The 16468-nt window shown below is 46.7% G+C and overlaps 1 protein-coding gene across 20 annotated transcripts in view; it reads right to left on the minus strand.

Annotated features, from left to right (window-relative positions):
* The window catches only part of Msi2 (musashi RNA-binding protein 2), a 378925-nt gene that overhangs the window by 362172 nt on the left and 285 nt on the right, over window positions 1-16468 (minus strand). For all 20 annotated transcript variants that reach the window (XR_003949528.1, XR_879764.2, XR_388550.3 and 17 more), the window contains exons 2-5: window positions 16152-16192; window positions 15737-15818; window positions 14957-15041; window positions 10885-10926 (exon numbers count right to left, since the gene is read on the minus strand). Coding sequence is in view for 16 of the 20 variants with exons in the window: in XM_011249302.2 (XP_011247604.1) it covers window positions 10885-10926; window positions 14957-15041; window positions 15737-15818; window positions 16152-16192 (250 nt within the window). In the remaining 4 variants the exon portion in view is untranslated. The remainder of the gene's footprint in view (window positions 1-10884; window positions 10927-14956; window positions 15042-15736; window positions 15819-16151; window positions 16193-16468) is intronic.

Raw genomic sequence — 16468 nt, forward strand, 5'->3', positions numbered from 1 at the left:
TGTCACCAATGGGAAGCGTTATCAGGGTAGGACCTTTCTGGAATTTTAAAATAAATAAATAAACAAACTCACAGAACTTGCTGTATAGGCCAAGCTGGCCTGGAACTCACAGAGATCTGCCTGCCTCTGTCTCCTGAGTGCTGGGGTTAAAGGGATGGACCACCACGGCTTACAGGTTTTCTTCTCCCCCTTCCCCCAGTTTGAACCAACTTCAAGGATAAAGCACAAATGGGGTTTTCACAGTCTCCCTTCCAGTGTACTAACAGTGCACAGCTCTGTGACAGTGACCTCGCATGTCACCCATCCTGGCTCCAGCAGGTGACCAGAGTAGAACAAAACTCCACCTACCTTAAAATCTGACTTCTAGGCTGAAGAGATGGGATTGTTGTGTGTGTGTGTGTGGGGGGGGGGTGTCCACAGCCAAGTCTGCTCATCTGAGTTTAATCACAAATACTCACATGGTGGAAAGAGAGAAATAACTCTGACAAGCTGCCCTTTAACCTCCACATGCATGCCAGGGTATGTGAGTACACACAGATATACACAAATACACACATTCTTTTACACACACTCATACACACACACACACACACACACACACACTCTCTCACACATTCTCTCTCACACATTTTTTTTCTTAGTTTCAAATTGGCTGTGCAGCAACTGGAAACAGGGGCCAGTCTGGGTGCAGGCCACCGCGACACACCACAGGCATTCAAACCCACACTGAACAAGGAAGCAAAAAAAAAAAAAAAAAAAAAAAAAAAGCACACAGAGAGAGACCCACACACAAGCAAACACACAAAAAGTGCACAACACGTTCAGCTGGAAACAAATCATGGGAACTGCGACTTGGCTGTTCCCTTGTCTCCTTCCCGCCAGAGTGGTCACCTCATTAATGTCACTCAGCATCCCATTTTGCTACACTGTGTCTTTCTGCACTCAGTTCCAGTAGGCAGCCCAGAAGCCCACTTCCATTGTAAACTTCTGGTCTCTGGGAAACTATCAAAAGCTTTTGATTGGAGAGAGGGAGGGAAACCTCTTCCAGAGCTCCCACACGCTCAGCCCCCCTCCTCCAGTGGCTTCTCTTTGGTGCTTTATTCAACATCACCGCACACACAAATCATGCTCTGAAAGTCGTTTACGGGATGTCATCTTAGGATAAAAAAAAAAAAAAAGAAAAGAAAAGAAAAAGAAAAGAAAGAGCGCAGTGTCCGTGTGTCTGCAATTGCCCAAAGAGAATAATTCATTTCTGTGGAGGCTATGGGTGAAGCCCTGAATGCATTCCTACACCGTTTTCCTGCCCTTCAAAACAATAAAAATGTAAAAACCCAGATGAAGCAGGCTTGGAGGGTGGCGGGAACGACAGTCTCTTGACCCCCAATGAATTTATTCTCCAGAACCTTCTAAAGCACTCTCCCCAGAATTCATCGTCAAGACCATTTTATTAGATTTTTCTAAACCCTTGAAATTGTCACATAATTGAAACAGAAACAGCAATTTGGAGTTCTGAATGGATTTCTTAAAAAGACGACTCTGTGCTCGCCCCACATCCCTCAGCTGGCCGCTCTTGCCCCTAACCTAAATGCTAGCCCCTTGCACACAAAACCCTATTTATCTTTTAAATCCTCCCCTACCATAAAAGTTACACATTCCCCTAATGCCATAGATTTCAGGACATTTGGGAGAAACATCCCAGACAACAGGCTAAAAAAAGAATCCATTAGCATTAACTTGCCTGTCACAGCCAGTGACAGATAAATGAATGTGGTGCTTTCAGATCAGTCATTGGTGAAACTACCCCCAGGCAGATAAAGACCAGCCCCGGGAGAGAGAAGGCTCTAGAGGAGACCTCTCCCAGTGGGGTCTCAGCTCTTCCCTAGCTACAGCCCAGGACTTTACTCTCAAAGGCAGGGAGAGAAAAAAAAACCCACAGGCATCCAACACAGAGAAGGAAATGAATTCCTCACGCCCGCTGAGCATGGCCAAGATAAAGGGTGCATGCTATCTTGCCCCCGAAAGCCAAGACCCCATGAGCCAGCCAAGCCATTGCCATCAAGTTTCCCATCACAGTGTGCTGGACCATCCATCATCTACATGCAGAATAACCATGCCAAGCTATCTGCAGGTTGCTGGGTACAGTCCTCTTCTGGTGTGGACAGTGCCATTTCTGGGGACAGGAACAGGTAAACCAATGCTTCCATTTGTACCCACTGTGTGCACTCACCCAGAGGCATTGCCTCATTCCATCCCCTTTAAAAAGTCTAGAATGAGCTACTATATAGATGGCCCCATTTCCCAGAAGGAAAAAAAAAAGACACAAAACCATTAAGTGAAGCGTCATTTCACTATGCTAAGCTAACAGGTTCTCAGACACAAACAGCCTGTGGAAAATATCCTGGACCTTCCTGGACAGACTGTAACAAATACCACCTGGCAGCCTGAGCACTTTATAATGCTCAGACACTGTGGAAGGCACTAAAGTCTACCAGAGGTGTCCAACTGTTTGACACTGAGACAAGACATTGTCATTTATAAATATGCAGGGCTGCATTCATAGCAGGGAGCATGTGTGGAGCACACAGGCCACAGATCAAACAGAGGAAGTTTAGTATTTAGGCAAACAGGGCCTTGGGATTCCCGTGGACTTGGGTCTAAGGGACAAATGTGACTTTTTTTTTGGGGGGGGGGCGGTTCGAGACAGGGTTTCTCTGTGTAGCCCTGGCTGTCCTGGAACTCACTTTGTAGACCAGGCTGGCCTGGAACTCAGAAATCCACCTGCCTCTGCCTCCCAAGTGTTAGGATTAAAGGCGTGCACCACCACCGCCCAGCCAAATGTGACTCTTGCTATTCCTTCACAGGACCCAGCTCACCCGTCTGCAAAGCAGAGGCTCTACCCTGACCAAGGATCACTGTAACAGTCAAACTAAAGGCATTAAGGAGACTGAGGTGTGGGTCTATGCCATCATACACTAACTCACATACTAATTCAAATCAAACTTTCTTTCCCTTTCAGAAGATGTTAAATCTCAAGACTAAAATGACCAAATACAGTGGCCCAGCACACACCCTGAAAAAAAAAAAACAAATAAAAAAACTTCCCCAGATACTTGGGAGTTTAGCAATATCTGAGAGAGAGGGGGGGGGCAGGCAGATACACACACACACACACACACACACACACACACACACACACGCACGCACGCACGCACGCATGCGCCAGGCAACAGCCTGATATACTTAATACTTAGCACCCAGAAAGACAGCTGCCCAGCTGGACCAACATCTCAGATTTCTACTGCAAGAGAATCACAGGCACATGGCCCAAAGACCACACCCACTCACCCATCACACCACACAGGGACAGCAGAAATGGAGATTCCCAACGCGCAACCCCCTTCCCTCTAAGCAGCCACCAGGCAAAGGCAAACACAAGATGACATGACCTATGAAGTCACAGGGCCACTGTTCCGAGCAAGAGCACACAGGCATCGCCAGCAACCTGTGATTTCCATATGGAAAAATATCATCTCACTATTCACACCAGGGGAGGTCATGATCTCAGCTTACAAAAGGGCAGAGAACAGAACTCTACCACGTGGTCCACACTGCAGTCCCTGGTTAAGAAATCAGAAGAGGAAGGTAAGAGGAGCAAACATTAAGAATGGCAGACTCCCTGTAAGCTGAGGGGGTTTCTGCCATGAGCCTCACATGTAAAGATAGTCTACAGCCCTGCAGAACGATCTGAATGACCCATTAAGCATAAGCTCCAAGTCCAACGTGTGATTTTTCTCCACGAAACAGCAATAGCCACACTCAATAACCGTGGCTTCTCTAGGAGTCCAGAATCTCAGAGCACCGATGGGAGCACCTCCGGGAGCCTGCACACATAACAGGCTGCCAGCCTCTGCCAATAAATGCCTGACCTCCAATGTGTATTACTTTTCAAGCCCTACCAACACACCTGCACGATGCACACCCCCTGTCTAGCCATACTGCATCCAACAGTCTTCTCCCTTCTTGTTCTTCAAGAGTTAGCATCAAACTACCTCCACAAAGACTGTACTCTTCCTCAACAGGTTACCCAACCTTCTTTACCATTTGGATCATACCCTTTCCCATCCCACAGGTCACTGCTGTGTTCTCAACTTGGAGCAGATGCTATGGACTGCCAGCTCTATATCTGTGTCTCCATCACTTCACGTCAATTCTCCTTAAATCAAAGTGTATGGTGTTCTAAGAGGTTTGGCTAGCCATCATCAAGGCTCTTGTACTTTCAGGGTTGGTATCTGGTAGAGTCAGTAAGACCTGGACTTAAAATACTGTAAAGCTCAAAACAAAGCACCTAGGTCAATAATTACTGAAATACTGACAGCAGCAACTCTGTGCTTTGATGAAGGGACAGCCCCCTGCCCCACGCCACCATCACTCTGCCTGTCTTTGCAGGTCATTCCTAAAACAGTGGTGCTCTTAGCTGTTTGCTCCATTCTTAGAGCCATGCTTGAATGAAAGTGGTTCTGAGATGGTGGTCCTCCTGCCCATACCATCTCAGAGCCTCAGGCTGGCTGGCAGGCACTAGGCACTCAGTAAGGAATAAACACTGGAATGCCTACCACAGCCTCCAGTGGGTATAGGTGCTCCATTAGCTGACAGCCAGTAGAAGAACTGAGGACAAGCTCAAACATTAGAAATCCAGAGTTAAAACCTGAACTTCATGCCATTTCACTTACATTTTACACACACACACACACACACACACACACACACAACCAGGTGTCCCTGCAGTGAGTGTATCCTGCCTCCATCTATTTTAGCTTGTGCAAGCTCAGTATGCTCTGTGGTGTGTGTACCACAACACCACCTAATAAGGCATCATAAAACAGTGCAGGACTGGGCTTTAGGAGGAGGCTGGGCTAGCTCAGGCCATGCGAGAATGTGTCATGACCATGTGTCAGGGAGAAGGGCATGGAGAGAGATGTGATCCCCAAAGGTCTCACAGTCCCAAGGGCAAGGAAGCAAGAAAAGATGTGATATAAGCTGCAAAGAGACCCTTGAGCTGGGCTCTTGAAGGACACAAAACCCAAGGCCAATGCATTTAAGCTGCTCCATTGGCAGTGCGAAGCCCAAGGAAGCACTGAGGGGGGGTCTCAAATCCCCTGCAAGAGAGAGTCAATGCCCAGAGGGGCAGTAAGTAAGGATCACGAGCTGACGCGTGGTGAGTGGCTTGAGCAGGATCTTGGGGCTAGCCACAGGCTCGTCCATCTCCTGAGCTCATGGAAATTTGCTAAATTCAGTAAGAGGCAAAAGATAAAAGGGCCATATATCCCTGTATTCTGGGGGTTGCAGTCAAAGAATTTCTGGATATGAAAATTTAAAAGCGGACATTTAGAACACACTATATGGAGGGGGCCACAAAGACGGGCCCTCAGAGACTGCTTGGGGGACAGGAAGGAGGCTCACCTGTTTACCAAAAGGACATGAGACACAGCTTTGTCATCCTAGCAGCCTGATATGAATAGAGAGACCCCAGCCAGGAAGGAAAGGCAACATCCAGGAAGAGGACATCTGTAGGACAAAGTGTCCCTCCTTCTTGAGCTGACACCTGCTAAGGACTTGGAGCACAGGAAAGAGCAGGGCTCTTGGACAAGCGAGACGCTAAGCCATTAATCCTTCAAGGTCTTCACCAGTGGGGGAAAAGGGCCACAGACGCACCCCTACAGCCTTGCAGAGCAGGGAAAAGCTAACAGACAGGCGGCTTAAAACCGTGGCTGCCGAGATTGCAGCTGCAGAACATCTAAGACGGCAAGATGCTGGGTGACCCGATCTACAGCAGCAAGGGAAGGCCAGATGCTGGAATCTCACCCTTGCACCCTGAAGAAGCTGCCAAGAAACCACTCCCCTGGAACAGGAGGTGTGCACGGCCGCCACTGCACCCATCTGGATGCGTGATTCACAGAGAACCTTTCAGGACCCTGAAGCAACGTCTAAGGACAAGACGGGAACAAGAAAATCTGGCTCAACCCTCCACAACTTAACTGTTGTGGTGACTGGAAGCACCCACAGAACACATCTGGATAGCAGCTGGATAGCAGCTCTCTCCAGTGAGGAAAAGCCAGGTCTGATTCATCTCACTGACCCCTGACCACCAATAGCTCCAAAGAGCCAGGGGGCTTGAATTCTGATGAAGGTTTTTTTGTTTTGGTTTGGTTTGGTTTTGGGGGGTTGGGGTGGTGTTTGCTTGTTTTTATTCTTTAATTCTAAGTTCAGTTGGCAGAATGGCTGCCCAGCAGGCATGAAACCCTGGGTTCCCTCTCCAACTACTGCAGAAAACTGTCTATGTTATTTCAGAACTTGGGAGGTAAAGGCAGGAGATGAACAGTTCGAGGTCATCATGAGCCATGCAATGATTCTGAGGCTGGCCAGAGAGATCTCATCTTAAGAAACCAAAAAATAATAATCCTGTAAGAGTGTCAGCAGGAGTGTGCTGGGTGCCACTTGTCCACACACAGCCCCCCAGAGAACAATCTGCATTGATTTCCAAAACAGCATGGTGAGGATCTGCATAGCTTTTTTTTTGAGAGAGAGAGAGAGAAGGAAACTGAGGTTTGATAGGATTTACATGGTATGTTCATGATCACCCAGCTGTCCCTGAAAGCAACTGGAAATAGATGGAACAAATGACCTCTTGAGACCAGCAGCTAATGTTTCAAGCGACACAATGAACATACACATGAATCAAAACAGCACTTGTTCACTGATAATGCGGGTTTTTTTTTTAATTTATGGTTTTGTGGGGTGTGTGTGTGTGTGTGTGTGTGTGTATGTGTGTGTGTGTGTGTGTGTGTTCGAGACACGTGCGTGACAATGCTTGCAGAGACCAGAAGAAAGAATGTCTGATAGCCTGGAGCTGCTGTTACAGGTGGTTGTAACCTTACATAGAAGACTGGGAACAGAACTTGGGCCCTCTACAAGCAACAACGGTTCCCTGCTGACCCAACTGGTCAGCCCCGCGCCGTTTCCATGTCTGTGCAATGTTTATGTTTTTTTATGTGTTCATTAAAAGATAAAGTCAATTTGACTAAAAGAAATAAAAACCTTTAGAAACAATCATCGTAAAGAGTGGAGATTGTGTTCTTCTACCAAAGGACAGTAAGGACAGATGGTGGGGCTCACCCAGGCTCCACGCTCCGCCCACGGATGCTAAGGAACCAGTAGGTTCCTCCATAAAAGAAAAAGAAGCCACAGGCTAGAACAAAACTCTCCCAGGCAGCTGACACTTGGGCCCAAAGGAGACAAAGGAAGGACACTGAGTGACTGATCCTTATCACCCTCAGGTCTGTCACAGCTTCAAATTAAGTCTTTTTTTTTTTAAGAGTCCCGTGACCATTTTAATTTTTAAAACGGTGGAGGTGGAGCAGAGTTCTCTTACGTAGTTTAAAAATGAAACAGGAAGACATGGAGTGATCACCTCTCTTCCTGATCAAAATGTACTTCGCTAATGAACGGCCACTGGCCTCCAAAGCATAGTCCCAAGGCTCCCTAAGAAAGTCACGTGAACCTCAGCATCACAAAGGGTGAGACGGGTGAACGGCGGCGGGACTCCACAGCCTGCCTCCTCCGTTGCTCATCAAAATTCTGGACAAAACTGATTTTTTTTTATTTATACAAGACATTAAAGAATATTATGACAGTACTCATATGAAATCCGTTCTTCACTGCCACAGATTTTCTTTGGTCTCAAGTTACAGTTTCTTTCCACCCGTCTTGTTTAACACCTCCACGGAATATTTCCCTGGCAAGTGTGAGCAGGGAGGGGCGGCCAGAAAGCAGAGAAATGAGTTTTAACTGAAACATAGACTGACACTTCATTTACAAGCTGTTCACCCAGTCCACACAGAAGAGTGCAGTCTGGCCTGTCACCATGACCCCAACACACACACACACACACACACACACACACACACACACACACGTTTTATGAAAGGAAGATAAATAAAACATAAATGAGGCTTCACTCAAAGTTCTAGACTCTTGCCAGCCTGGATGCTGTCCCCAGCAGTCACCTTGGTCTGGAACCCTGATGGCCAGTTCTGTGGGAAAACAAGCAAACAGGGCAAATCCTTTCCCTACCCTACTCCAGTTCCCAACCATGGCACAACTACACCTCAACAACTCCTGCTTTCCTGAGCTGAGCAACCCCAGAAGCACCTGAAAGAATATACCCCAAGGGATCAGACAGAGAACACATGATAGTGTCATATAATTAAATGACGTCACAAGGGGTGGAAAATGACCAGAACCCCAGACCCTGGAACTTCAGTAAGGCTGCCGTCAGTTCTACTCTTTGTAGTCTTCTGACCTTAGGGAGCCATGTCTCCTCACTTCTGACAGGGAGGCAACGCGTCGTGGTAACCCAATAGGACTACATAGCAGTCAACACTCCAACTGCAGAGGCAGATGCCTAGGTGGTTTTTTTTTAATATCGCTACACAGCCAGTCAATGTTTCAGCTGCCTCCTCTGTCCAGTGGAGCTGACACACCACCCCCATGCCAACTGCCTGGGACACACATTCAGTTAGTGTTCTCACTGGATCTCTCAGAGAACTAGTATGAGGCCCTCCATAACAAAAGTGAGAGGTTTAAGAGGCAGGAAGATTTGAAGTTCAAGGCCTCTCTCTCAAAAATAACCAGTAACAACAGTGGATCATCCTTTGGCATCAGCAAGTGTCACACCCATGCTAGGAGCGCATTTATTTCACCCATAGCCAACTTTGAGCAAGGGGATGGACTCTCAAGGAAGTTGCGTGATTTGGGCCAAGTTCCTAACAGTTAATGACGGGCACAGCTGCCATCTGAGACCAGGTGGTCCAGCTTGCAATCCTGCTCCATCGTGACGACGATTAAAACAGCCGTGACAATGGCGAGGATGGAGGATGAGGAGAGAGGCCCTCACCAGGACGCTCTCGGGGTTTTTTTTCACAGAAACCTTTGTGGAGGAGCTGATATCATGATTCCTGGTTCAGAGATAAGGAAACTAAGACAGGGCTGGGATGCAGGTGTGGATATGGGACAGCAAAGACCTTTACAAGGTGACAGACATGTCATTAAATGTTAAAAGAAACAAAGGTCCCATTACTAAATCCCTGAATTTCCAAGGCCATCGGTCTTTTTCAACCAGTTTGATATTAACACATTTATCTGAGAACTCACAAACACCCCAGGCTGAGGCCTGGGCTGCAAAATGGGGACAGTTCGAGTTCCTTTGACAGATCTGAGACATCATCTATCTTGTTTTCAAACAACCACAGCACATTAACACAAAATACCACCTTCCTGCTGAAGAAGAAAGTTGATGAGAACAGAGAGAGAGAGAGAGAGAGAGAGAGAGGGGGGGGGGGTGGAGGGGGCAGGTCTGAATCCATGGTTTCACCAAGTCAGATTTTCCCAGTTTCCCTAAAGGGAAATCTGATCCAAGTTGTGAGTGATCCAGTGACTAACCTGGAAATCTGAAGATTCACACTAGGGAAGAAATGATAATTCTTCCAGACCCAGGAAATACTGCTGGTACAGAGACGGAAAGGTTCTCAAGCAAACATGAAAAGCAACTCATAGTTAAAGCCAGCCCCAAAGTTTAGGCCAGGTAAAGGAAATTCCTGTGACCTGTTTAAGCATTAGGGGGAAAAAAAGCCACCTTCAAGTATGAATTTCTACTCACTTAAGGGATACCAGTTTCATCTTTAGGAAGGAAGGAAGGAAGGAAGGAAGGAAGGAAGGAAGGAAGGAAGGAAGGAAGGAAGGAAGGAACAAACAAACTTACTTCTTACTCGTTCATGTGACAGGTCCCAGACCTGAAATTCTCAAATCCCATTTACAACAACCACCTTTTCCTTCGCTAATGTGCAAAACCATTTTCTCTTCTACCCGATTAGAAGGCTCCACTCTGAGAGCCTTGGCTGAAGGGAATAAACGGAATTTCTCAAGAGCCGTCATCCTTTTTCTCTTCCTGCACCTACAGTCAGAAACTCCGTAGCCCTCTTCCCAAAAACACGTCAAGGCACATGTTTTAATGCGGTGCAGTGGACGGGAAGAGCAGTACAGCAGACAGGAAGGGCAGATGTAAAAGGCAGGAGGAGGATCGGAACACCTTAAATCAGATGGAGGAGCTGCAGGCAGGGCTGCCTCCAGCTGCCTCCACAGAGCCACAGCTGGCAGGTACAGGGGAAACATTGTTACCTGCGTACTTCACAAAAGTGCAGCAGTAAGTACATCTTGCAATGCTACTCCTATGGGGTCAGCCGTTTCAGACTCCTCCTCCCAGGTCCTGGCTGTTGGAACTCAGAAGCTGAGCAGTGTTAGTTTCTCCCAGCTCTGATTGATCCAAAACCTGAAACTGGGGGCATCCCTAGCTCCCTCTCCCCAGACCTATAGCTTTAGGGAGAGGGGGAACCTACGGAAAGTTTTTTTCCCTTTCCAAGAAAGGATAAGCTGTTTTTACTGACATTCTCCTCTTCTTCAAAACCTCCAGATTGTTAAGACCTCCATAGAGTACCTTCCGTAGAAAGGCATAAGGAAATGTTCAACTTTTCCTGACAGGATCTCAGAGATGCTTTAGAATAAACAGAACACTTGCATAAACTCTGCAGCGGGCAGTTCTCACATGAAGGACCACACTGGCCCCCTCCCCGGCCGGATGGCTTGAAACCCACATCGGCATGCTGGCTTGCAGAGGCAGGGTCATCTCTCAGAACTGCTCACCTGGGCCTTTCACCTCCCTCTGCTGAGACCCTGGAGACAGAACCACCAGCCTCCAACAGTTGCCAGTGTTCGGTCTGAAGTGAGAAAGCCTTGTTAAAAAGCCCACCCATGGCTCTTCTACCTACTTACCTTAGGTTGCGCTCGACGAGGAAATGCAACTTTTGGGTCAATCTGGAGAAAAATAAAATAAAAACAAAAAAATGAGTAAGTCAGTGGAGTAGTTTGGAGAGAGGAGGAAAAAAAATGAATGACCAAGCACCTAATTATTAATCACTCATTTCTCAGGGTTAGAGTTCAGCTTTTAGTAACTTCTTGGCTAACTCAAAAGCCCCCTCAACCCCCGATCTCAGTTCTTCTCCCTGTAGGACCTATACGGTTCACCTTTCCGGAATGTTCTACCATGCCTTTTAGCCAGTGAAATGCTTTATAAGCCAGAGCTCATGTATTCTTATTGAGACACGGGACCTCTCTTCCACACACCCTGAGTGGTACCCAGAACTAATGTGCAAATGTGTAGCCAGAAGAAAAATAAACACAATGGTATCTGAAAGAAAAACAAAAATCACAATCTCAAAATTAAATGTTTTTCCAGCCGTAGTGATTCTCATTGTCTCTTCTCCCTGGCAAAGCAGGGGTAAGGGGATCCCATAAATAAATAAATAGATAAATAAATAAATAAATAAATAAAATCAAAAGTCAACAATATCTAAAAACTCTCCAGTTATAAAATACAATACTCATCTCAGTTTAATTGACTGGTGTTAGCAAAATAAAAATCACTCAGGATGATTTAAAAGGTCTTTTACAGCCAGGCATGATGGCTCACACCTGTAACCCCTACACTTCTGAAGCTTAAGGAGGATCATTGAGATGGAAGTCCCTCTGGGTCACCATAGCTGAATTCTAGGGTAGCCTGGGCTACAGAGAGACCCTGACTCAAAAAAACAAAAAAAAAAAACAAAAGCAAAAAACACAACAAAAAAAATTGCATTTGCCTATTGGTTAATTTCAGAGAATGCAGATATCAATGACAAGCTGACTTGTTTCTTTTTTTTTTTTAATTGTTGTAAAAGGGGAAAGAAAGGTGCATATATGAATTAATCAACATGGATTTTAAAAACAACAACAACAAACAAACAAACAAACGAAAAACCCACAAGGGTAAAACTGCTTAAATGAACAACTCAAAGTCCAAATTAGAAAGGGCATCGTAGGAGAGTTAAAAAGAGAACGACTGGACAGAAGTGTGAATCTAATGCATTAACTCGAGTATTCCCCTTCCCCACCTCCACCCCAACGGAAAAAGCCCTCCCCCCCCATCAGCCGCTTGCTTGCAGAACACATGATTCTCGGTCAGTGACTGACTGACTGGCTTTACAATCCCCACAGAAGCATTTGAGTGTAACAGCTGATGCGAGGGGAAAAAAGTTACCGCCAAGATAGAAAACAGGGAGGAATTTAAAAAATTTCCATTGCCCCCGTTTCCATTAGATTTCCAAACATCACCAATCTTCAAGTATAGGTTAACATGGACAATGGTGTAGGTACTGCTACAAGTTATCTATTTATGAGCTCTGGCTTTTATGTTAGAGTTTCCCCTTTAATGAGTAAATCTGTCACCGGAGAAAATAATATGTAATAATCATGCTTTGAGAAAAACTCAAAGGGGGTGAATATACGCAGCCCCCTCCCAATCCGTAATCCCCGGGTCCCCTAGAGCCCCAGCCCATAAAACAAAAATAAACTCACTTTTATTAATGCAGCTTCAAGACCTAAAAATCTGCCTGTGTTTTCTACCTTTAAGCATTACCTGAGAAATGAGAGATTACCTTGCAAAAACTAAAACAGACCGAAATCTTGGATCTAGGAAACTACCCTTTCGTAAAGATTAATATTACTGCGTCTACAGGTGTGCCCAGCACTGACTAGAGTTTCTCTACAAAAGAAATACAACAGGTGTGGATTTCCATTCTGTCGCCAAAACCAAGACAGATGCTTGTCTTTGTTCGGTTTAAAAAAAAAAAAAAAAAAGACGCCCTCCCAAGGCTTGCATTGATCTGACCAACACACAGGTGCAGTGGAAGTCACCCTGTTTGTGTGGCAATAGATGAGGTACAAACCAGGGAATGGCTTGGGGGGGGGGTGAGAAAAGTACAGGGAAGAAAATAAAGTACTAAGATTAAAAAAAAAAAAAAAGTAAAATTACAAAACCAAACGCCAATTTGAGACTGCACTGTATGTGTGTGGTGGTGACATCAGAATGTACCCTGAGATCAGGGCTCTCCCACGTGCAAAGTTTTCCACACTGAGACCTCCAAGGCCTAGGAAGTGGCAAGGCAAGAAGGCAAATCCCAACCTTTTGCACATCCTAGTCAACGAGAGAGAGAGAGAGAGAGAGAGAGAGAGAGAGAGAGAGAGAGAGAGAGAGAGAGAGAGAGATACTACCCAAAATTAAAACATTAGTTACTTAGGTACAGCGCTAGTACTGGCTCTAGAGTCCTCTAGAAAACACTAGGGTACTATTTTGGATGCGAATGGCCTTTACCTAAACAAAGCTTTTAAGGGCACAGTAAACAAGATCCTCCTTTCCATGTCAATAAACCAACCGCTTCTGCTCTGCCTCCTGCACTGAACGTTGAAACAAAGTCAAAAGCTAGGTTATACTAAGTAACAGCAACCAAAACATGTCTACAAAACAAGGGTGGAGAAGCCCAAGGCCCAGCAGTGAGGATAGGGAAAGATCTGACCAGCCAGCACCCTTTAATTCAAAACTCCAGGTCTCCCACCCAGGCAAAAGGTGTGGATGAGCCAGACAGATCAGCTTTGAATTTTTCCTGCGAAAGCTTAAGCGGCTAAGCGAAGAAGTCAAGGGAGAAAAAAAATAGTAATAATAAACTGTTCAGACATTCCTTATCACCTTACGAATGATCGTTCCTGATATTAAATGATCTGACAGCACGAACAGGCTAGGCTGCAAGCTCTGACATGTCTAGGACAATTAAAAAGTGCCTTAAGCGCCTGAGGTCTTTTCTTGGGGGGTAAGGTCAACACCTGACCTCCTTGATCATAAACAAGAGGGTGAGTTTGCAAAATCAATTCAAGTGCGCCAAAGGTTACCCTGCTCTCTTTTCCTCCACTCAAGAGTTAAAAAGTCGAAAGGGCTTGGAAGACCCTTGCTTTCTGCTGACTTGACAGAACAGGGGACTGAGGGTCAAGTTTACAGTGGGCAGCTGCCTCACCCTCAAAAGCTCGCACCAGAACAGAAGCATCCTATGCAGCCAGCCAAAGCCACATATCACCTTGAGGCCTCCGCCTTAAGCAGGGGTACAAATAAATAAATAAATATATTTTTTTAAAAATCCCGGTGAAATTCTGGTAAGCAAACGGGGAAAGGAGGAGAGGCAGGAAGCCAGCCCAGGAGCTAAGCAAACCATAGGGAACTCCCCATCATTGCATTTATTATTCCAGACTGACATCCCCCCCCCCCCGCCCCTTATTCTCTCTGACCTCCACGTAAGGACTTTCGCCTCTAAACTCTGAATTTTAAAAACTTCAAATGCTGTAAAAGTACCCACACACAAATGAAAGACCTGAGAAAGGGGGGGGGGGGAGATTCACTTTGAAATCCAAGGTTTATCAGCTTTCAATTTGCCATCTGGAGTAAACCCACTGGATGCCCAATTGCCTCTGCCTGTATCTCTCTTCCTTTCTCAAACCACAGCTCAAATCACTAGGAGTCCCAGTGAAACCTGTTGCCTGGACCTAAGATGAGCGCCCCCTCCCATTGGCCCCACCCCTGCCTCCTCCGCCAGGAAGCAGGCTGTGCCTTCCTTCTACAAGCCAATCCCAATGCCACAGGCTGTGCTCGGCTGACAAAGAAAGTTCCATTTACTCTGCATTGGAGTTTCTTTGCAAGGTCCCTTGGCGGGAGGCTGCCCTCTCAGGGAGCCGACCCCCCTCCCCCCAACCTTGGCTTGGCAGCGTCTGAAGCTGCAATGGGACAGACACTAAAAAGGAAACCCCCAAAACCAGCCACCGCAGCAAACTTCTGAGCCAACTCGCTAGCTGTTTAAAAGTACCCAGTTCTAGCACAGAAGCAAAAGAAGGCGCTGTCCCTTTAAACAGGGCTGTCAATGCCCAGACCGGTACTGAAAAGGGGCAAACAACAACTATTTAGAAAAAAAAAAAAAAAGCAACCTACCGTCTTGGAATCTAACTCATGGTGGGGCTGACCTAATACTTTATCTACACTTGCTGGGTCTGCGAAGGTGACGAAACCGAAGCCTCTGGAAGGAGACAAAGAGGGAGAAAAACAAACAAAATGTGACACTACTGAGCGCAACAAGGAGACCCTATATGTAGACTAGGATGCGAATGTTGCCCCCACGCACCCCCCATCCCCACCAGCTCCCTCTATTCTCCTCTAACCCACAGCCCTCTGCCTCAAGAGGTAAAAATACCAAGGTTAGTGGGGGAAGCGGGACGAGGGGGCAGGGCGGCTGGAGGTAACTTGGAAAATGCTGGTGTCTCCACTCTGGCCGCCTCAGTTTCCTCTCCTCCTCTTCCCTTTCTTAAGGCTTTGTTTTATTCCGAAGGAAAACGGACACTAAGATATTCATTCACCTCCCAAAGAGGGGACTTCAGAGTTTGGGAGTGTGCAGAAGGCATACATTCAAATTTTTAAATTAAAAAAAAAAAAAAAACTATGTGGAAAGTGGGTGAACTGAATGTCATTTTAAACAAGAGAACAAGAAGCGACAGGAAAATGACTTCAAGCGGGAGAGATGGGCGTCTCTGAATCCAGAGTTCGGCCCTAATTAACAATAACCTTTGGGGTTATGGGGGGGGGGAGCGACGTTCCAACCAGCCACGCGCCTGAGCCCCATTCTAAATCCGCTTAGCTACTTCCGAAGACACCTCCAAAAATAAAACTAAAACTTTGTTCTAAAATAAAGGCAAAATCGAGAAGGGAATGCGTTACCTGGAGCGTTTCGTTGTGGGATCTCTCATGACCATACATTCTCTAATTTCTCCAAATTTGCTAAAATAGTCTCTAAGGCTATCTGTAGAGAGAGAGGGAGAGAGAGAGAGATGGGGGGGTGGGAGAAGGTGTGGAGGGGGGAGCAATGCAATTTTTTGATCAAGGACAAAAAGCAAAAGTAGTTTTCTGTTGTTATTCTGTTTTGTTTTTGCAATATTTTTGCACACGAGGGGGAAATTCAGCAACAGAGGTCGCGTAGAGGGCTCGGAAAGGATTTGCTATTTAAAAAAATAACCTTGCACAGGAGAAGTGGGGAGCCAATGGCGGGGTGGGGGGGCTCTTACACTGGGATAACAAAGAGCAATAAAGAAGCCAAGAAGGGGGGGACCCAGGCGTCCCCCCCTCCCTCCCTTACCTGGTGAGGTCTGCCAGCTCAGTCCACCGATAAACATTTTACTAGAGGGAGAAAACATAACCGAAGTGAGCACCGATGTCAGATCGGCCATTTTGACGTGTAACTTACAAAAGCTAAAAGGAAAGCTGGGGGGGAGCGGGCGAGCGCGAGCCTGGAGGTGGGCTGGGGGAGAAGGTGGCGGCCCCACGCCACCCCAAGGTGCGCGAGTGCCCCAAGGGTGCGCGCGGGGGCGCGGGGGGCGCGCGAATGCCCCGCTCCGCACCGTCGCCCGCACAGCCCCGAACGAGCCCGCGGCGGCGCGGTGGGCAGCGGCTGGA

The sequence above is a fragment of the Mus musculus genome, chromosome 11 (assembly GCF_000001635.26).
Source record: "Mus musculus strain C57BL/6J chromosome 11, GRCm38.p6 C57BL/6J".
NCBI classification, from domain to species: Eukaryota; Metazoa; Chordata; class Mammalia; order Rodentia; family Muridae; genus Mus; species Mus musculus.